Below are 20,656 nucleotides of genomic sequence, written 5' to 3'. Positions count from 1 at the left end.
CATCCTATATTATTAGAACAAGTCAAAGGAAATGGGTCAGCTCTTTAGGACAAGAGGAAAATTGCATTTGCCATCTGCAGAAAGAACCTATAATATAACGAAGGAGCTCTGAAAAGTGTAGATCTTAAAATATCAGTTCACATGGCAAGAAAATTTCATTGCATCTCTACCTTAAAAAATAAATAAAACAAAAAAACCTACTCAGACTGACTGGGTATAATGAAAGCAAAGGCTGCTGCTCAAGCCACTGTCCCTTTGGGGAAAGAAACACAGAAAGAGATGTTTTAAAGCTCTCAAGTAAGTGAGGTGAAGACATTCATTTCAACAAATGCAGAAGAAGCACTATTACCCAACAGAGGACCCCAGCTCCTTCTCCCCTTCTAGCACACGCACTACATCTTATTTTGAAACCGGGTGGCTTGTGACAGATGATCCAGCTTGGGCTCGCCAGCTTTCTGCTGGTAAATGCACACCAATCTCAAGTCCCCGCCCTCTGGAAATGGAGAATTTTACATTTTGTTTGATAACGTCTTTTGTTTTGCAGACCACAGCGTTGCTGCAGAAAGTTAATCATCTCCTAAAAGCACATTCGCAAGTGTCTTTTAATGCATTAAAGCACCCAACTTCCCCTCTCACCAGCTCACAGCCACATGATGTTTGAAAGAAGCACCAACTTGGAAGTTCCCTAAATCTTAAAGAAATGCACCCACCAGAGAATCTAAAGAATCCCTCCTTGCACTTGGTTAAGAACGCTGTGATAAGAGTAGATGGGTGGGTGGGTTACCATGGAAGGGTCTTCTGGGGGGCCTGCAGCAAAAAGCTGGAAGACTGAGTAACGGGTGGATGAGACTGCTGCATCTCTCTAGAAACAACTGCTCAGCAGCAGTCACCAGGAAGTACATGGAAAAAGCCACCAATCACCCCACCACCTCCTCACCAAACAGAAATGTAAAAGACATAAAGTAAAAATGAAAACCGTGGGAAAAAAAGTATTTAAAACCATAAAAAAAGCAAAAGAAAAACTCTCTTCAACTATTTACTAAGTGATGATGATTGGAAAAAAAAGGGGGGGGTATCAAATTTTGGAAAGAGGCAATTAATTCACAATTTCAGTTCTCCAAAGGGGGAAAAAAACATGAGGCTATCTCTCAGAAATATACATGAACATATTTCTAAACATCACTATCTACTTCCTGCAACAGAGACAAAAAGTCTATTTTTCTTTAATTTGTGGATCAATTATTGCTCCCTTCTGTGAGGTTTCAGAAATCTAATAGCATTAAAAACATTCTGGTTCCGACCACACCACAATCCATCACACACTTCCTTGAAAAAACTATTTTGTTTTCAAAGCAGTCAAACTGCTCACAATCCAAAATTAATCCTGTAAGAAAGGTGTGTCGAATTTTCAAATTTCAAAGGACCTGTGTAACAGTTTTCCATTCAAATTGCTGGATAAACTACGATCGACTTATCAACCTGCAACAATTATGAAAATGTTCAACTGAATCATTTTCCTAAGACAATGAATGAGAAGCAGGCATAGAGACAAAAATGACTTTGCTTTTAAACCAGAATTTCTTTTACCATGCCCCAAGTGGCCCACAAAAGGACAAAGAGGTGTGGTAAATGGAGAACAAATCAATGATACCCATTAGAAGAAAGCAAGATGTTTAAATTCACTCCCTCCAATTGCTCTGCTTCTGGGAACCCAGCTGCCCACCCTGCCCCCATCGTCCTACATCCACAAGTTCCCAGATACTGAGTCCCCAGTTATACCAGAATGACTGTAAACTGAGCAACAGAAGGTGCTTCGCAGAGCTACCAAGAAACCAGGGCCACTATCTTTGTCCTCATGTACCTTCGCTGGTGGCTCAGATGGTAAAGGACCTGCCTGCAACACAGGAGACCAGGTTAGATCCCCGGGTCCGGAAGATCCCAAGGAAGGAAGTGGCTGTCCACTCCAGTATTCTTGCCTGGAGAATTCCACGGACAGAAGAGCCTGGGGGGCTACAGTCCATGGGGTCGCAAAGAGTCAGACACGACTGAGCAACTAACAAACACATACAGCTTCCACTTGAGTTAGAAACACAGGGCAAGTGGTCACTAACAGTTTCCCAGAGTTGAAGGCAAAATAAAGATATGCTGGCTCCGAGGAAATAATATATATCACTCAGGAGTTCAAATTCTCAAGACCATCTGCTTCCCCAGTTGTGTAATCCCCAGGAAGCTTCTAGAATGGCCTTCAGATTATTTTGTCTTTTTCTTTGTATTAAGAGCCAATCAAAAAGCCAGCCCCAGGAAGGATAACACCCAGAAGGACATGTCAGGCTGAGGGCGTCAACTGTAAAACAACAAGAACTGTGAAAATTGCTTGTAGTCTTTCCTGCCGGCAAATAAGCAACAAGGGTGTGTCACACAGCACATTATTTTATACACAGTAGGTGCTCAATATCTGTTCATCTGACCAGCATTCCGTATGCAACTGTTCTTTCTTACGGTACATCTGGTTAAAAAAGAAAAGAAAGAAATTTTAGAGGAAATGTTTGTTTTCCCAAAACTGGCAAGTGTTTGTTAAATAAATGAATCTGAAGATCTTGATAACTCTATTTTTAAATAACAATAATTTCGTTCTTCAAATTGAAATATTAGGCTCTTAACAAAATATTCTGCACTGATTTCAGAAATTATGGCTAGGTATAAAGGTCAACCCCAGAGCTATTTAGCAAATTCAAATTCAGTCTTTGGTTCTCAACACTGATGTGGATGTTTATTTTGTTTATAAAGCCCAGATTCATGACCACCTAAGATTTATGAACTCATTTATGACAGAATATTTAGGTCCTTTTATTCCTTTTTATTACATGGCAGATAAGAAATCAGACAGGTTTTTTACATATCGGTAAGGTAACAAATCATAGGTGATTGTCAAACAACTGCCTATAATTTTATTAGTAACAGCTGTTCACACAAAATAGTGTTTGGGTCTGAGAATAGCTCTTTCTTTAATGGTACTCCATCCGGCAGAACGAGAAAACACTCACTGTTTACTGTAGTCAGTCAGTGCCACAGATTTAATTACCAACAATCACACATTTTTCCTTCTATTACTATTTCACACTTCCCTAGGATTAATTCTGCAGAGATCATAACATTGCTTTAAAGCCATTATAAAAGTTTCCCTTTGAAAAGTCACTGCCCTCCCCCTTCAACCAGAAAATTAGACTTAAAATTTGCTGTTACAAATACTTGCATTTCCCTCAACCCAAAACAGAGAGTCTGGAGAAAACAGATTCTCTCCACCTTCTGAGGGAGAAAGCAATCCTAACCTTCTTAAAATGGCTTCTCTCTCTTTCAAGATGTACCCTTTGAGCTCTCTTATTTTTCCTCTATAACCCTCAATCCACACTTCCATTGATACCAAAAGAACTAATAACCTCCCCTTAAAGAAAAACTAATATGAATGCTGGAATCAAAATCATCCTTGGCAAATCTTGTTCATTTCTTTTCAAGTGTAAGTTTGCCTGGAGCATGAAGAAAAATGTGTTCCTTTTTACTGCTAAGTTTAGCATAGCACGCAGTCTCACAACTGCAAAAGCTGTTTAAGGTCCTTAAAAATTCATCTGTAATAAAAATCATAACTATATTTAATAGGCATCTCTGAAAACTGAACATAAGCCATCTCATATAAAGTGCAGCTGGGTTGTTTGATATTTTTAATGAAAAAGAGGCTATAAAATTTATTTGTAACAAAATGGCTACTAAATTATTCTTCTGATTCTCCTTCCTAAGTTTACCTAAAAATACATGAATAGATATATACTAGATAGCTTCATTGTTCAGTAGGGTTGTAATTTGCCCCCAAAATTCCCATATGAAGAAACAATATATTAATACATAAGTACGAGATTGGCAGTTATATGGCAGATTCAGACAATGAATCTACATGGTTCAAAGCAAAAATCTTACTCTGAAGGCTTTGTTATTTGGTCAGAGCTCCAGTTTTTATTTTTATGAGGGCCGCTGCCACTTCACTCTTCAGATACAAACTATAAATACTTGGTTTCCAAAAAAGAATAAACAAATAAGGAAAGAAAAAAAAAAGAGGAAATGCATTCAAACAAATCCTGACGTTTAGAAACATATTCAACACTTGGAAACTAAAAGAGTAGCAAAAATAAAATTGGTTGATCTTAAAGCAGCCTCATAATCACCATTTTATGGTATTTCCAGGGAGATTCTGTTATTAGGGCTGCTTAGAAGGAAGCTTTCATTCTGCAGTTCTGAGTAGCCATCGTAGACAGCCACTAACCTCTAGGTTAACTTGGGCAATCAACACCCCCATCCTTGTGCCAGTGAACTCTACAGAGGGGTGGTGGGGTGGGTGTTTTTACCCAGACCTGTGTGAATGAACTCTCCACATATGCTAAATTTGTCAGAACACTCCCAACCTTCCAGGTACCTTCCTGCTCTGTAACTGTTTGGTTTTCAGTACAAATGTATATTGCTCAAATTAAAATCATTCTTTCTACAATTCCTAAAAGTTAACCACTGTGGTTCTTCTCATGTAATTATATATAGGTAAATTGCAAAAATCTCTTCAGTCACCACCACCTGTGCTCTAGAGAATTTAAAAATTCACTCTGCTGAATGTGTCGTGGAGAAAAGTAGATGGCAAAAAGATGAGAGGGTTAAGCTAGCTTCTATACAAAAAAAAGTAATCAAGACATGGTATGATTTTTTTTTCCTTTAAACTTTAATATTTTAAACATGATTGTTATCATTCCCAAATGCAACCAGCACAGAACTGTAATACACTGGTTCACTATGCGATAAAACATCTTACATTAACACTTCCAATCCCGAAACTAATTTGTAATCAATTGGCTCAGAGTTACACATAGTTATTTTCAAAGGTCATGCTGCCACAGAATAAAAACTCCACATTTCTCCACGTCGCTATAATGTCTTCATTGTTTTATGGTCCCAATTTCTATTAGGTTATAAAGAAGCTTACTTAATAAATACTTACTGAGAGCACTCTATGAGTTAGAGATTGTGCTAGAAGCTGGGATTTTATAGTGTGCAACAGGGAAATCTGTTCCTACCCTCCTAAGCTTCCCGTCTAGAATAGGAAAAAAATTTCCAACCACATTTGTAATTCAGTTAGAAGAGCAAGAACATATATTCTTTCATCTAAAACTGGCCTAAACTTTGTCTCTTCAGTAAGTGGAATCCAATCAATAAAAAAACAGCAAAATCTTTTTTGCTAAATCTTTCTATTTGATGATTAAGATCTGAAGAGTAAAGAGTTTAAAACATGTAGAAGAAGAACATGTTAAAAGGGAGAAAAAAATGTATCTTTAAGAAGCCGAAATTTTCAGAAGAATATCGTTGACCGGAAGCAGGTATTCAATGGCACTTGTTTTATAAAGACTTACAGACAGATTATATTAAATAGTGACCTACGTACCACCAATAGAAATATTTAGTTAATATTTATAAATATTAATTAAAGGAAGTAATGTATATTACATCTAAGAAGTATATAAAAACTTCAGATTAAAATATTCTCTTGTATATCTATATCTACCTATGTAGACTACAAACAGTTTTCTGAGTTGTCTAAGAAAATAAATACTAACATAAATGAATTCAGAAAATGAATAAAGAAAACAATTCAAAATTTAATATATTTTATGACAGTAGGTTTCTGAGTTCACTTTTTAAAAAATAAGCATCAAAATAAGTAAGTATCATAGAATTTGAAACATATTGGCATAATTGCTGGATATGTATCAAGGCAGCCCAGATTTCACTGCCATGCTTTCATCTAGGCAGGTAACCACTATTTTCTCTTGTTAATTTCTTCACAATATAAAATTAGCTAATTATGTGAACTAACAAGGGGCTCCTGCCAAATACACCCATTTTCCTTAAAATGGCATCATGCTTTGAACTAACATTTACTTTGAAAATAATTTTACACTGAATTTCATTTAAATACAATGGTGATCCCTTAATTTAAATAAAGTAGTTAAAAATATTGGTGAATCTTTTGAAGGGCCTCATGAACGAAGATTCAGTGCACTCATCAAAGCAGCACATCAGGCATTCCTCAAAAGGAACTCCTTCTGATACCTTCCCTGATTCAAATCAACCATCACTCCTCTCCTGGATTCAAAAATCACAAGCACACACACAAATCTACAGTGAGTATACATCACTGGCTACACAGTATAGGTACTGCAGTAGTTATGTTACAAAAGCAACATACTCAGAACATGAAGCTGTAGTAAACCTTACGTGATGTCTAGGGATTGGGTTTCTAACAAAAAGTTGTACAGTTTTAAAGTGCTAATAAATGTAGGTGCTAAACTGATGTCCTACTTTTCTACCACTTCTAATAGGCCATATTAGGGGGCTGGGGTGAGGCTGCATTAAACCTTAGTCAAAAATCTAATAAGAAGGGGACAAAGAAAGTTCTCCACACTACCACTTCAGTGGTAAAATTGTTTTACTTTAGTTTTTGTCCTTATAAAATTATCTCCAAGTTCATTTTTTAAAGCATAATATGTTACTTAAGTCCACAGTATGTAACTAAGCATCCATCTATTGGTATTTCCCCCAAAGTCCTCCTTCTAGACATTCAAACCTAGGCCCTCAGACAGACAAATTCCCTGAGCTCTAATTCAGCTGCTAGGAACCCAGGGCTGCCACATGTCAGGCAATGGGGTTGGCCTAAGAGACCTCAAATGCCCTATTCACAGCCAAACAAACAAACTCTGCACAGGGCAAAAGAAAAAGAAAAACCATCCTCAAGTCTTTCTAAAACACATGCTTTTCCCCTTAATCATTCACTTAAACTCCATTCGTGTCTCCTACCCACTCTAGTTTCTTCTCAATCTTGGGAATTCAGAAAACATTCAACTATACCTTTTCAGCCATGAGAAGTAGCTCAAAAAGAGAATAAACATAAAAAATAAAAAGATCTTCCTTTTGCAATTGCAGTTTTCCCCTTCCCTGGCTTCATTCCCTAAAGCCCGCCCCTTTTATCCAGGGTTTGCCTTCTGTTCTTTATAAATGTGCACATTTATCTAATCTGGTTTCAAAATGAAGACATTAAGCATGGCATGTGAATTAACCATTTGTAACTATTCGTGATCATTATGTTTTGTTCCTTCTTGTAAATGATCCAGTACATAGCAGTTCCCTCCCAAAGGCAATTGGTTCCTTGAACCAGGAGACAGAATGCTCAAGATTAGAAGGAAAATGCATGCTTCTCAAATCAGAATTGACAATATTCTCCTCCAGAAATGTCTGAGAAACCTATTTATTATACACGCAAATATCCGGAACACGAGTGCAGACATTTTTCAGGCCTGTTACTGTAAAGCTGTTCTTCCTAACACAATAGCTCAGAGTTATGTCGCGCTGGCCTGAACGTTGATTCTGAACATTCTCCCAGAGATAACAATCAATAAAATTCCTAGTGGAGAAATGGCATTTTCTTGCTAACCTAATGTGAAGGCAGAATAGTGGGTTATTTTTTAGAGATTAAAGGGACATTTTTTGCTGTTCACTTCCCGTTTTCCTTCTAGCCCAGATTCCAAAGATATTAAAATGCTGTCCGTTTTAAACAAAAGGTTTCTATTTGATTCCATGAGAGTAACTGAGAGGCTGTACTGGCAACTACTGTGAATTCAGGCCTACATCTGGGTTGCCACATTAAACAAAAGATACCCATGCTGTCAACAACCACACAGCACAACCCTCCCGTATCCCTCATCTTCATCTGGAAGGGATGGTGGAGACAAGAATCACGCCTGTCACCATTAAGAAACTCTTCTGGGTCCCTGCTTTAGGTGGTCTGGTGGCTAGAGAACAGCACTCGTGTGACACATATATGCTCACCTCCCCGCTCCCGGAATATGTTAGCCCCCTTTCTTCAGAGAGCCAACCACTCGGCTCCCTCATCATCACTCCTTGGAGAATCCAGTCGCGAGTCTGCTCACCGTTCCACCATTCGCTCCCGACCCCTAAAAGCACTGATAAAAGATGCACACAGGCCACCCCACCGCACGCCCTGGCTCCGCTTGACACCTAAGGCCACACGCACACACAGTTCTCCTCTCCACCACCCCACCGGGCGCCACGGCCACGACACTGGAAGTTCAACCCTCCTGCCCACCTTCCCACCCGCGCTTCTCCCCGAAGCGATTTGCCATTCAGCAGATGCACAGCAGACAAACGCGCACCCCGAGTGCACAGCCCTCAGGGCTACCGAAAGGGACAAGCCGAGGCCCTGGGCAGAGCAGCCGCGACCCCTCTGCGCGTGCCTGCGTCTGCACGCGCGCGCGCGCCCTTCAGGGTGCGGGTAGTGGCCGGGGCCGCGCCCGGGGAGGGCAGGGGCAAGCCGCCCCGCGCCCTGGGGCCGGGGCCGCAGAACGGGGACTGGGGGTGGTGGGCAGGAGGCGCAGAGGTCCGGCGGGAGGGCCCGCGGCGTACGGCCGCGGCGGTACTCACCGAGCAGCAGCAGCTTGAGCTCCCGGCGGGCGTCCCTCTTGTCCCTGCGGAGCTGCCGCTCAATCTCGTCGTTGATCCGCCGGGCTTCCTTGGCCTCCTCGCTCAGGCAGCACGCCATGATGGACTCCAGAGTCATTCTTTCAAAGTGCCTCCAATGCAGCCCCGCCGGCACCCCCTGCTCACACGCGCGCACACACACCCTCCCGCCCTCGCTCCCCCGAGGCAGCGGTGGCCGCCGAGCCCCCGCCGCCCGGGCGCGCGTCCGGGACGAGCTCGGGGAACCGCCGCGGGGGCCGCGGCCACGACCGGAGCCACCAGGTGGGCCGGGGGTGCGGCGGCTGCTGGCGGCTCTGGCTGCCGGGAGGAGCGAGGCCGGCGCGGGAGGCGGCCGCGGGCGCTGGCTTGGGGGGCGCGCTAGGGAAGGCCGCCGCGCCCGGCCTCGCTCAGACGCCCGCGCCTCCTTCCCCGGGAACAGGCGGCCCGCCTGGCCCCCCGCGCCGTCGCCGCCGCCGCCGCCGCCGAGGCTCCCCTAAGCCGTGCGCCCGGCGGCGAGAGCACATCCACCGGGGCGTCCCCGCAGCAAGCGGTCGCCGACGGCTCCCCGCGCCTGGCGCGCCGGCTCCTAGCTGCCGCCTGACACGGCTCCCGGGCGCCCTCGGCCCTGCCCGCGCCCACCGCCCGGCTCGCGCGCAAACCCGGCTCGCCGGCCCGCCCGCCCGGCTGCCGCGCGCTCCTCCGCCTCCGCCAGACGCCCACCCCCGGCCCCGATTGCCAGGCGCAGAGCGGCTGCTCAGTGCTCTCCCTCCCCCTCGCCACACACACACATTTTCTTCTTTCTCTGAACTGGAGCACAGATCCGGGAGGGAGGCGGCGGCGGCAGAGGGAGGAGGTGGAGGGAGGGGAGGGGACGGGCGCGGGAGGAGGGGAGAGGGAGGCGGTGCCGCCCGGCCCCTCCTGGAAGGCTTTCCTGGGCTCGCAGCCGCCGCGGCGCGCCTCCCAGTGCGGCTTTCGCTTCGCTCGCGCCGCTCCCTCGCTGAGCCGGCCCCCTCGGGCTCTGCGGGCGCCTCCCGCTCCCGCGCCCTCGGTCGGGCCCGCGGGCTCAGCGGTCACGGCCGCCCCCGGCGGGAGGCGGGGCCGGGTCGCCGAGGCGCAGCCGGGGCCGCCGCCAACCTGCCGCTGCCGGCCCGCCGCCCGGGCGTGGTAAACCGGGAATATGGCGGCCTCCGCCAGCCGGGTGCCCACTGCCTCCGGAACGCAGCCGCGGCTTCTCCGGCAAGGCGGGGATCTCGGCCCCGTAAGCCCCCAGCACTCGCCGCCCCGCGAACACCCGTCCGGTTGCCCCGAAGGCAGCCTCGGCGCTGGCGCCTCCCGCCTGCCGCTCTGCAGCGCGGAGCAGATCCGTGGGGCGGCTCTTCGCCTAGTTCAGTGTTCTTTCCCGTTCCTATTTCTAAAACGCCATTCGGTTAGAAAGTATGTCCCGTCACCTCTGATCCAAGTTGAGTAGTAGAAAATAATATACACTCAACTGTGCAGTGCGACTGGGGAGGACACGGAATTGTCACTGTCTCGCAGAGGGGCAAGGGAGACTTAATAGGTGAAACTATCCGCAAAGTTCCTGGAGACAGAAATCTAAATCATTTTTTTTTAAAAATGAAAAAGAAAAATCTAAATCCTGAGCAGAAAAATAAAGCGGCCCAGTTTCCAAGAGCCTCCTACTAGCTTCCAACTTTTTATGCCATTGGAGTTGTTTTTGTTTTCTTACAAGCTCTCCTGTCGTTTTTGAAAAAGGCACACGATATTTAACAGCCAAGTAAATCGACTTCACCATTCTAGACCGAGATGAAATTATGACTTATGAGAAAATGCAAAATAATGTGAAATAAAGATAAAGGAAAAAATGAAAGAAAAATGGGAAAACTAGGATCGCCACAGCAAAATTCCATTCTGGTATTTTGTTTTTCCACTTTCAATTGAGGTAGTTTACTTTAAAATGTGGTTTGCTTATATTTTGTTGTAACATGACAGCCAACAAAAATCCTTGCTCTTTCAAATTTTATTTGATCTAATAGCTACAAGAGGTGTAACTCATACTGCTTTCTGCCTTAATGGAACCTCAGAGGAAATTGTATCTTAAGAAAGGAATCCGTTTTTCCCATTTTATGTTGTTTCTGAGAAGTCTCTGAACCTGTTGATCCAGAATGGAAAATGAGGGCATGATTCTACTACTACTGCAGGTCAAGAGTGCATATAGGATTGTCAGATGACAGGTGTGTGACTGCCTTCTTTCATTTGCCATTACCTCCACCCCTAGACGCACACATACCATGAGTTAGATCAAACAAGTCCTCTAGACGTAAGATCTATATTTTAGACTTCCCATTTAAAGCATATTTGGCCTAGAAAATGCAGTTGCCCTTAGGTGAATTCAAGGATGCAGAACCTGGAGAAGAATCGACTATAATTAAATTTCACCTTGGCTAGGAAAGCAGAAAGGGCAGACTTCACCAGCTTCACCCCCTTATGTGAATGCTGTGAAATTAAAATTTAAAGTTAACTGACTAATTAAACATTGAAATTCAACATGCCAAAATTTTAAATGGCATCAAGGGAAAAAAATTATAAGTTTGCATCCTCTAAATATGTCTATACATGAGTTGCAGAGAGATAGAAAAATTAGAAAATCAAGTAAAAGTCAGGAATCTTCAAGTAAGTGTCTGATTTCCTAGCCAAAGATCTAAGATTTTTGAAAATGTCTCCCAGCCTGGGCTCTTAAACACTATCAGGTACTCCATTTTGATTGAATTGAGCTATTTTTTGATGAACAGAATTAAATTGTTTCAACATATTGTGGAACAATGAGTCTATTTTATCACCCCTGTATGCCTAGCATCAGGGACAGTCCTTGGCATTTAGTAGATATTTGAATGGATTAGACAAATAAAGAGGAGGATGTTCCTTCAAGCACTGGGAATAAATTGGGAAGTAAGGAAAACCAACACTCTACAATGATAAAGTCATATATGAGTGTCAATAAGGAAACAGGAAATTTTCAAGTCTGAGCCCAGATCTATTCAGAAACCTTTGCATGTGTATCTGGAAAGCATTTGCCAAGCAAATAGTCACATAACCTAAATCACGCAAACAAAATCCATGTAGGAACTACTGAAGTTGTGACCGTATTCCACAAGCAAATATGCTAAAATAGTCAACTAAATGTGAATCATGTTACAAAGTCTTAGTTCATTAAATCAACAAATGTATTCATTGCCTACCATATGTAAATAACTGAGATGAAAGTGCAAGAAGACCGATATTAGGATGAATAAAATATAGTCCTTGTCTTCAACAGGCTTGAAGTCTCAGGGCATTATGTAGCTCTGAACACTTACAATAAAAGAAAATGAAATCAATTTGTATTAAAGTTGGGATACAAGTAACACTATAAAGGTATAAAAAGGAAGGGATCCTTCTGTTCAGGAGAACTGAAGACGACTTCACAGGAAAGGGGACATTTGAAATGAATAGGTTTTCAATAAATACATTTCTACACCACTTAAAATTAAATCTGCTATTTCAAATCACCCCCAGACAGACAGTGAGAAGATAAACCATTTGGAGAATTCGAAGGCAATTACTGATGGCTGAAAAGCAAACCACAAAACCCTAGGAGCAGTGAACAGAGGAAAATGGAAACTCATCTCCTCTGTGGCATTCTACCTCCACCGTCATGTAACCCTGTTTTTAGGCACTGGCAAAGAAAAACAGTCAAAGGCACAGTTCAGTCTCCAGGACTGATGCTAGGGTCAAAGAATGAAAAAGCCACAACCACACTCACAAAAGATGCTCCCAGAGAGGGAAAAGCACTTCTCCGGTTTCCAGAATCATCTAGCATGGCTGCTTCACACCACGCACTGCACCACTGTAATACCACTGTCTGTCTATTTCTCTGTCTCATTCTCTTTCACAAGATTGAGAGCTGCTTGAAAGTAGAGGCCTTATCTTTCATAACTGTTTTCAGTGCATCCAAAAGAGTGCCTAGCCTGCAATGGATACTCAGTAAGAGATGAATAAACACAATACCAGAACCTACATCAACAACTCACAGACTGTGCCTGTCACAAGCAGTGCCCTATGCCAGATGCCTGAGGCATACAAAGCCCTTAGAGCCTTCATGATCTATTTGGGCAGGCAGTCTGCATGCATAAAACAACAATGTGAAGTGAGGAACCCTGGCTCCTAATGAGAATGACTTACTAGAGGGAATTGGGAAGAAGGAGCAGTTATCCAAGCCACCATGCAAAGCAACCTGAAGAAATATGGGTAGGCACACGATGGCTACCTGAAGGACCAATCAGAAGTCCGCCTAAAGCACTGCAGCTCCTACAAGAGCTGGGAAAGAGCTCCTCTGTTCTGTGCTTGCTGGGCAAAGCTGGCTGACCAAGGAATAAAAGTGGCCTTGCTTTGGGGGAAGGCAGGCAAGCGGGCCCTGGGAGACTCAGAGAGCTATAAATAGCGCCACCTAGAGGACAGTCTCATAACAGCAGAAAGATTACGGTGTTTCTAGTGAAAGGTTTCAGGGTCAACAGGAGGAGGAGGGGGCAACAGAGGATGAGATGGTTGGATGTCATCTCTGTCTCAATGGACATGAGTTAGAGCAAACTCCAGAAGATAGTGAAGGGCAGGGAAGCCTGGAATGCTGCAGCCCATGGGGTCGCAAAGAGTTGGACACGACTTAGCGACTGAACAAATGCATGAAAAAGAATGCTTTCTTCTGAAAGATAAGATACCCACACTGCAAAGTCACCAGGCAGATATTCTAGATAGAGTAGAATAGTTCAGTAACATCTTTCCATCACCAACCTTAGAAATGCATCCAAGTAATCCTCTGTGCTTAGTTGCTCAGTCATGTGACCCCATGGACTGTAGCCCGCCAGGCTCCTCTGTCCGTGCAGTTCTCCAGGCAAGAATACTGGAGTAGTAGCCTTTCACTTCTCCAGGGGATCTTCCTGAACCAGGGATCGAACCCCGGTCTCCTACACTGCAGGCAGATTCTTTATCATCTGAGCCACCACGGAAACCCAAATGATCCTCTGAAAGTGAAAGTGAAAATCGCTCCAATTCTTTGCCACCCAGAATTCTCCAGGCCAGAATTCTGGAGTGGGTAGCCTTTCCCTTCTCCAAGGGATCTTCCCAATATTGGGATCCAACCCAGGTCTCCCGCATTGCAGGCAGATTCTTTACCAGCTGAGCCACAAGGGAAACCCAAGAATACTGGAGTGAAAAAAAAGGAAAGCCTATCCTTTCTCCAGCAGATCTTCCCAATCCAGGAATCAAACCAGAGTCTCCCGCATTGCAGGCAGATTCTTTACCAACTGAGCTACTAGGGAAGCCCCCAAATGATCCTCTGATTCTAATCAAATGTATCTGTATATTTTGTGCTTACTCAAGTTTTGCATTGAGCTTGCCAGGTGGCACTAATGGTAAAGAACCCACCTATCAATGCAGGAGATATAAGAGATGTCAGTTTGGTCTCTAGATTGGGAAGGTCTCCTGCAGGAGGGCATCCCAATCCACTCCAGTATTCTTGCCTAGAGAATCCCAGAGGACAGAGGACTATTGCGGGCTATGGTCCGTAGGGTCGCAAAGAGTCGGACATGACTGAAACGACTTAGCATGCACTCACACAAGGTTAGCATTGTTACAGGCAGCATTGTATCTCACAGTGTGAAGGCCATCAAAGGCCCACTGCACTGGAAGGCCCTATCTACAAGATGGACCACACGGGAGCCATTTTTAAGCTGAGTAGACCAATGTTTCAGCCAGAAATATCATTTACTAAGGTTTAATGAGTGAATCAATGAGCAAATGAATGAACGTATACTAAAATCAAGTAGTGAGACATAAGATTATCCAAATCATGGATTAAAATCCTTTTGACACCCATAGGATTAATAATGACTTAGCTAATATAGGAACTTCCTGCCCTGTCATTACTACAAGTTGGAGCCATCTGTCCCACAAGACTCTTTGGTTTTGCTGGACTCCTGTGTGGATCACAATAAACTGTGGAAAATTCTGAAAGAGATGGGAATACCAGACCACATGACCTGCCTCTTGAGAAGCCTCTATGCAGGTCAGGAAGCAACAGTTAGAACTGGACATGGAACAACAGACTGGTTCCAAACAGGAAAAGGAGTACGTCAAGGCTATATATTGTCACCTTGCTTATTTAACTTATATGCAGAGTACATCATGAGAAACGCTGGGCTGGAAGAAGCACAAGCTGGAATCAAGATTGCCAGGAGAAATATCAATAACCTCAGATATGCAGATGACACCACCCTTATGGCAGAAAGTGAAGAAGAGCTAAAAAGCCTCAATAAAAGTGAAAGAGGAGAGTGAAAAAGTTGGCGTAAAGCTCGACATTTACAAAACGAAGATCATGGCATCTGGTCCCATCACTTCATGGGAAATAGATGGGGAAACAGTGGAAACAGTGTCAGACTTTATTTTTCTGGGCTCCAGAATCACTGCAGATGGTGATTGCAGCCATGAAATTATAAGATGCTTACTCCTTGGAAGGAAAGTTATGACCAACCTAGATAGCATATTCAAAAGCAGAGACATTACTTTGCTGACTAAGGTCCGTCTAGTCATGGCTATGGTATTTTCCAGTGGTCATGCATGGATGTGAGAGTTGGACTGTGAAGAAAGCTGAGCACAGAAGAATTGATGTGTTTGAACTGAGGTGTTGGAGAAGACTCTTGAGAGTCCTTTGGACTGCAAGGAGATCCAACCAGTCCATTCTGAAGGAGATCAATCCTGGGATTTCTTTGGAAGGAATGATGCTAAAGCTGAAACTCCAGTACTTTGACTACCTCATGCGAAGAGTTGACTCATTGGAAAAGACTCTGATGCTGGGAGGGATTGGGGAAAGGAGGAGAAGGGGACGACAGAGGATGAGATGGCTGGATGGCATCACCGATTCGATGGACGTGAGTTTCAGTGAACTCCTAGAGTTGGTGATGGACAGGGAGGCCTGACGTGCTGCGATTCATGGGATAGCCAAGAGTCGGACACGACTAAGCGACTGAACTGAACCGAACCTAAGACCAAGGCTACAAACTCCGTGGTCTCTGAGCTACAGAAGGGTTGCTTTAGACTCAGTGGTACTTTTGCAAAAATTGAATTAACTGTCATAACTTAAACATCTAGTGATGCACACAGAAATGGGTATTTCAGTTCTTGGTCAACATCTGGCAATCCTAGCCCTGTGTTCCCAGATGGCAACATTTTCTACAACCTGCTTTACTCCCCATTGCTGTAAAACCTAAACCAGTTTAGATTCCACATTATAGTAACATGCTGTATGTGTGGGCATTCCAGGTGGACCCTGGAAGGCAATTAGCTGGGTGAGGATTGGATTTTGCAATTAATCAGGTAGTTGACAGAGGCAATTGATTTCTTTCCTATTCATTGTTTCCCTGTCTTTAAATCGAATAATCATTTATCCCATTTATACTCATCTCCCTTTGGTGATTTCTTATATATACCTCAATAAGAATCAAGATCTTTGTCTATTTTGTTCACTCCTGAACCCAGTACCTAGAACAGGGCCTGAAATTAGTAGATGCTTAATAAGTATTTGTTGAATGAATTTTAAAAAAAAGACCCTACAGGCAGATGAACTTAGAGCTTGTTATATACAAAGTGAAGTAAGTCAGAAAAACAAATATCATGTATTAACACATATATATGGTATCTAGAAAAATGGTACTGATGAACCTATGCCCAGGGCAGGAATAGGACACAGACATAGAGAACAGACTTTGGACATAGTGGGGGAAGGAGAGGGTGGGACGAATTGAGACAGTAGTATTGAAACATATACATTACCAGATGTAAAAAAGATAGCTAATGGGAAGTTGCTGTGTAACACAGGGGGCTCAACCTGGTGCTCTATGACAACCTAGAGGGGTGGGATGAGGTTCAAGAGGGAAGGGACTTATGTATACTTATGGCTGATCCACGTTGTTGTATGGGAGAAGCCAATACAATATTGTAAAGCAATTATGCTCCAGTTAAAAATAAATTTAAAAAGATAATAAGAGACCCTTCCATCAAAGAGTCCATAGATTGGCCACATGGCGGTCTGCCTTTTTTTTTTTTTTTTTTTTTCGTTCACCAAATGGTACCCACCGAAGCTTGGCTCCCTCAGTATAAAATGTTCCTTGGCCCTGGGCTTTAAGATCTTGCCTCAAATGGGTTCATCAAAGAAAATTAGCCATACTAGGGTATCAAGAAAACTGTGGATGAAACATATTGTTCCAAACCCAGTGGAAATATATTAATTCCATCTAAATCAACTGTATAGGAAAGTTGATTTTGTATCCCCAATTCATTTTTAGTAATAAAAATGATATACATTTAAGATCATGACACAATATATAGCCAATTTGTTAATTACTCAATGTAACTGGTTTTAGAAAAGGCAGAGGAACCAGAGATCAAATTGCCAACATCTGCTGGATCATAAAAAAAGCAAGAGAGTTCCAGAAAAACATCTATTTCTGCTTTATTGACTATGCCAAAGCCTTTGACTGCGTGGATCACAATAAACTGGAAAATTCTGAAAGAGATGGGAATACCAGACCACCTGACCTGCCTCCTGAGAAGCCTATATGCAGGTCAGGAAGCAACAGTTAGAACTGGACATGGAACAACAGACTGGTTCCAAACAGGAAAAGAAGTACGTCAAGGCTATATATTGTCACCCTGCTTATTTAACTTCTGTGCAGAGTACATCATGAGAAATCCTGGGCTGGAAGAAGCACAAGCTGGAATCAAGATTGCCGGGAGAAATATCAATAACCTCAGACATGCAGATGACACCACCCTTATGGCAGAAAGTGAAGAAGAACTAAAAAGCCTCTTGATAAAAGTGAAAGAGGAGAGAGAAAAAGTTGGCTTAAAGCTCAACATTCAGAAAACGAAGATCATGGCATCTGGTCCCATCACTTCATGGGAAATAGATGGGAAAACAGTGGAAACAGTGTCAGACTTTATTTTTCTGGGCTCCAGAATCACTGCAGATGGTGATTGCAGCCATGAAATTATAAGATGCTTACTCCTTGGAAGGAAAGTTATGACCAACCTAGATAGCATATTCAAAAGCAGAGACATTACTTTGCCAACAAAGGTCCATCTAGTCAAGGCTATGGTTTTTCCAGTGGTCATGCATGGATGTGAGAGTTGGACTGTGAAGAAAGCTGAGTGCCGAAGAATTGATGCTTTTGAACTGTGGTGTTGGAGAAGACTCTTGAGAGTCCCTTGGACTGCAAGGAGATCCAACCAGTCCATTCCAAAGGAGATCAGTCCTGGGTGTTCATTGGAAGGACTGATGCTGAAGCTGAAACTCCAATACTTCGGCCATCTGATGGGAAGAGCTGATTCATTGGAAAAGACCCTGATGCTGGGAGGGATTGAGGGCAGGAGGAGAAGGGGATGACAGAGGATGAGATGGCTGGATGACATCACTGACTTGGTAGATATAAATTTGAGTAAACTCCGAGAGCTGGTGATGGACAGGGAGGCCTGGCGTGCTGCTATTCGTGGGGTTGCAAAGAGTCGGACATGACTAAGCGACTGAACTGAATTGAACTGAACTGAACTGAATGATAGATTAATGAAACAGCACATGGGTGATGAAAAATACATAAGTAATTGAATTATGTTATGCTGCCTTCTCAGTGATTGAAATGGTCTTAATAATCACCTTTATTTACTAATTAGTTACTATCCTTGCAAAATTTTTCAATCTGCCATTCTGAATTTTACCAGGATGTAAGAAATCTAATGGATTTCCCAGGTGGCACAGTGGTAAAGAATCTGCCTGCATGTCGATGTAGAAATGCAAGAGACTCAGGCTCAATCCCTAGGTCAGGAAGATCCCCTGGAGAAGGAAATGACAACCCACTCCAGTGTTCTTGCTGGAGAATACCGTGGACAGAGGAGCCTGCTGGGCTATAGTCCATGGGGTGGCAGAGAGTTGGACATGACTGAGCACAGTAGCACAAGAAACCTAATGGATTTTCAGTCTTAAATAGAAATATAAAATATCTCTTCCTGACCACAAAATTAAACATAAAGATATCACTCGTTCATTTTCTCTTTCTTTTCTTATCTGTTAGGCCTACCAAAATCTATTTGAGCCACAAAATTTCCAAGAGACCTCTTCCAAATTTGTCAATGTATTTCCATCTCTCCATTCTTATACAAATTCCATTTTTTTGTGTGGTCAATTTTTTTTTCAAATTAGTGCTTCCCTGGCGGCTCAGATGATAAAGAATCTGCAGGCAATGTGGGATACCGGGGTTTGATCCCCGCATACGGAAGATCCCCTGGAGGAGGGCATGGCAAGCCACTCCAGTATTCTTGCCTGGAGAATTACATGGAGAGGAGCCTGGCAAGCTGCAGTTCACGGGGTCACTAAGAGTCGGACACAACTGAGTGACTAACATGCGCACACATTTTTAAAAATTAGAGTGTAGTAGATTTACAATGTTGTCATAGTTTTAGGTGTACAGCAAAGTGATTCATATATATATATAGTTGTTTTTTAGTCACAAAGAGTAGTACATTTCTGAAGCAGCTTAGCATACATGCATGCGTATATGTATGTGTGTGTGTGTCTGTATATACATATTTTTTCAGATTATAGATTTTCCATTATAGATTATTATAAGACATTAAATACCATTCTCTATATTATACAGTGAAAGTGAAAGTGAAGTCGCTCAGTCGTGTCCAACTCTTTGCGACCCCATGGACCGTAGCTGCTCCTCCATCCATGGAATTTTCCAGACAAGAGAACTGGAGTGGGTTGCCATTTCCTTCTCCAGGGGATCTTCCTGACCCAAGGATCGAACTTGTGTCTCCCACATTGCAAGCAGACACTTTTATCACCTGAGCCACCAGGGAAGCTGAGGTCTTTGTTTTTCTATTTCATATATAGTAGTGTGTTTTTGTTAATCCCAAACTCCTAACTTATCCTTCCCCATCTCCTGTTTTTCCATTTCATAAGCATAAGGTTTTTTCCTATGTCTGTGAGTCTATTTCTGTTTTGTAAATAAGTTCATTTGTATCATTTTTTTAAGATTTCACATCTAAGTGACTTACTTCACTTAATAAGTAATCTTTAGCTCCACCCATATTGCTACAAAGATTTTACTTGTTATGGCTGAATAATATTTCATTGTGTGTGTATATATATATATATATATATATATATATATATATGTACACACACACACACACACACACCACATCTTCTTTAGCCATTCATCTGTCATTGGGCACCTAGGTTGCCTCCATCTCCCCAGTTGTAAACAGTGCTGCTGTGAACACTTGGGTGCATGTATCTTTTTGAATTAGAGTTTTCTCTGAATATATGCCCAGGAGTTGGATTGTGGACCATGTGGTAACTATATTTTTAGTTTTTTGAACAACTTCCATACTGTTTTCCATAGTGGCTACACCCATTTATATTCCCACCAGCAGTGTTGGAGGCTCCCTTTTCCCCACACCCTCTCCAGCATTTCTTGTAGATTTTTTTAAATGATGGCCATTCTGACTGGTGCAAGGTGGTACTTCATTGCATTTTTTGACTTGCGTTTCTCTAGTAATTAGCGATGATGAGCAGCTTTTCATGTGCCTGTTGGATATCTGTATGTCCCCTTTGGAGAAATGTCTGTTTAGGTCTTCTGCCCATTTTTTGATTGGATGGCTTGTGTTTTTGTTACTGAATTGCAGGAGCTGTTTGTACATTTTCAAAATTAATCCCTTGTCAGTCTCATTTGCAAATATTTTCTCCCAGTCCATAGTATGTCATTTTGTTTTGTTTATGGTTTCTTTTGCTGGGCAAAAGCTTGTAGTTTGATTAGGTTCCATTTGATCTTATACAAATTCTTAAGAACTTATTTGTGATGAATACTTTCAACAGTTGGAGAAGGCAATGACACCCCACTATGGAATGGGAGCTAGGATAGATTGGAGTGAGTGAAGTACTTTTATTTTTTTGCCATGGGCTCCAGTATGGCTCATCAGAGGACTATTGGTGATCTTCCCTTTA

The 20,656-nt window shown here is 42.9% G+C and overlaps 1 protein-coding gene across 1 annotated transcript in view; it reads right to left on the bottom strand.

Moving 5' to 3' along the window:
- Positions 1–9,296, bottom strand: part of GNAQ (G protein subunit alpha q) — a 322,009-nt gene extending 312,713 nt beyond the window's left edge. The window contains exon 1 of the mRNA XM_015093177.3: positions 8,527–9,296. Coding sequence (XP_014948663.2) covers positions 8,527–8,662 — 136 coding nt within the window. The 5' untranslated portion in view covers positions 8,663–9,296. The remainder of the gene's footprint in view (positions 1–8,526) is intronic.
- Between the last annotated feature and the right edge of the window lie 11,360 nt (positions 9,297–20,656).

The sequence above is a fragment of the Ovis aries genome, chromosome 2 (assembly GCF_016772045.2).
Source record: "Ovis aries strain OAR_USU_Benz2616 breed Rambouillet chromosome 2, ARS-UI_Ramb_v3.0, whole genome shotgun sequence".
NCBI classification, from domain to species: Eukaryota; Metazoa; Chordata; class Mammalia; order Artiodactyla; family Bovidae; genus Ovis; species Ovis aries.
This window is presented reverse-complemented; position numbering and strand designations above follow the sequence as displayed.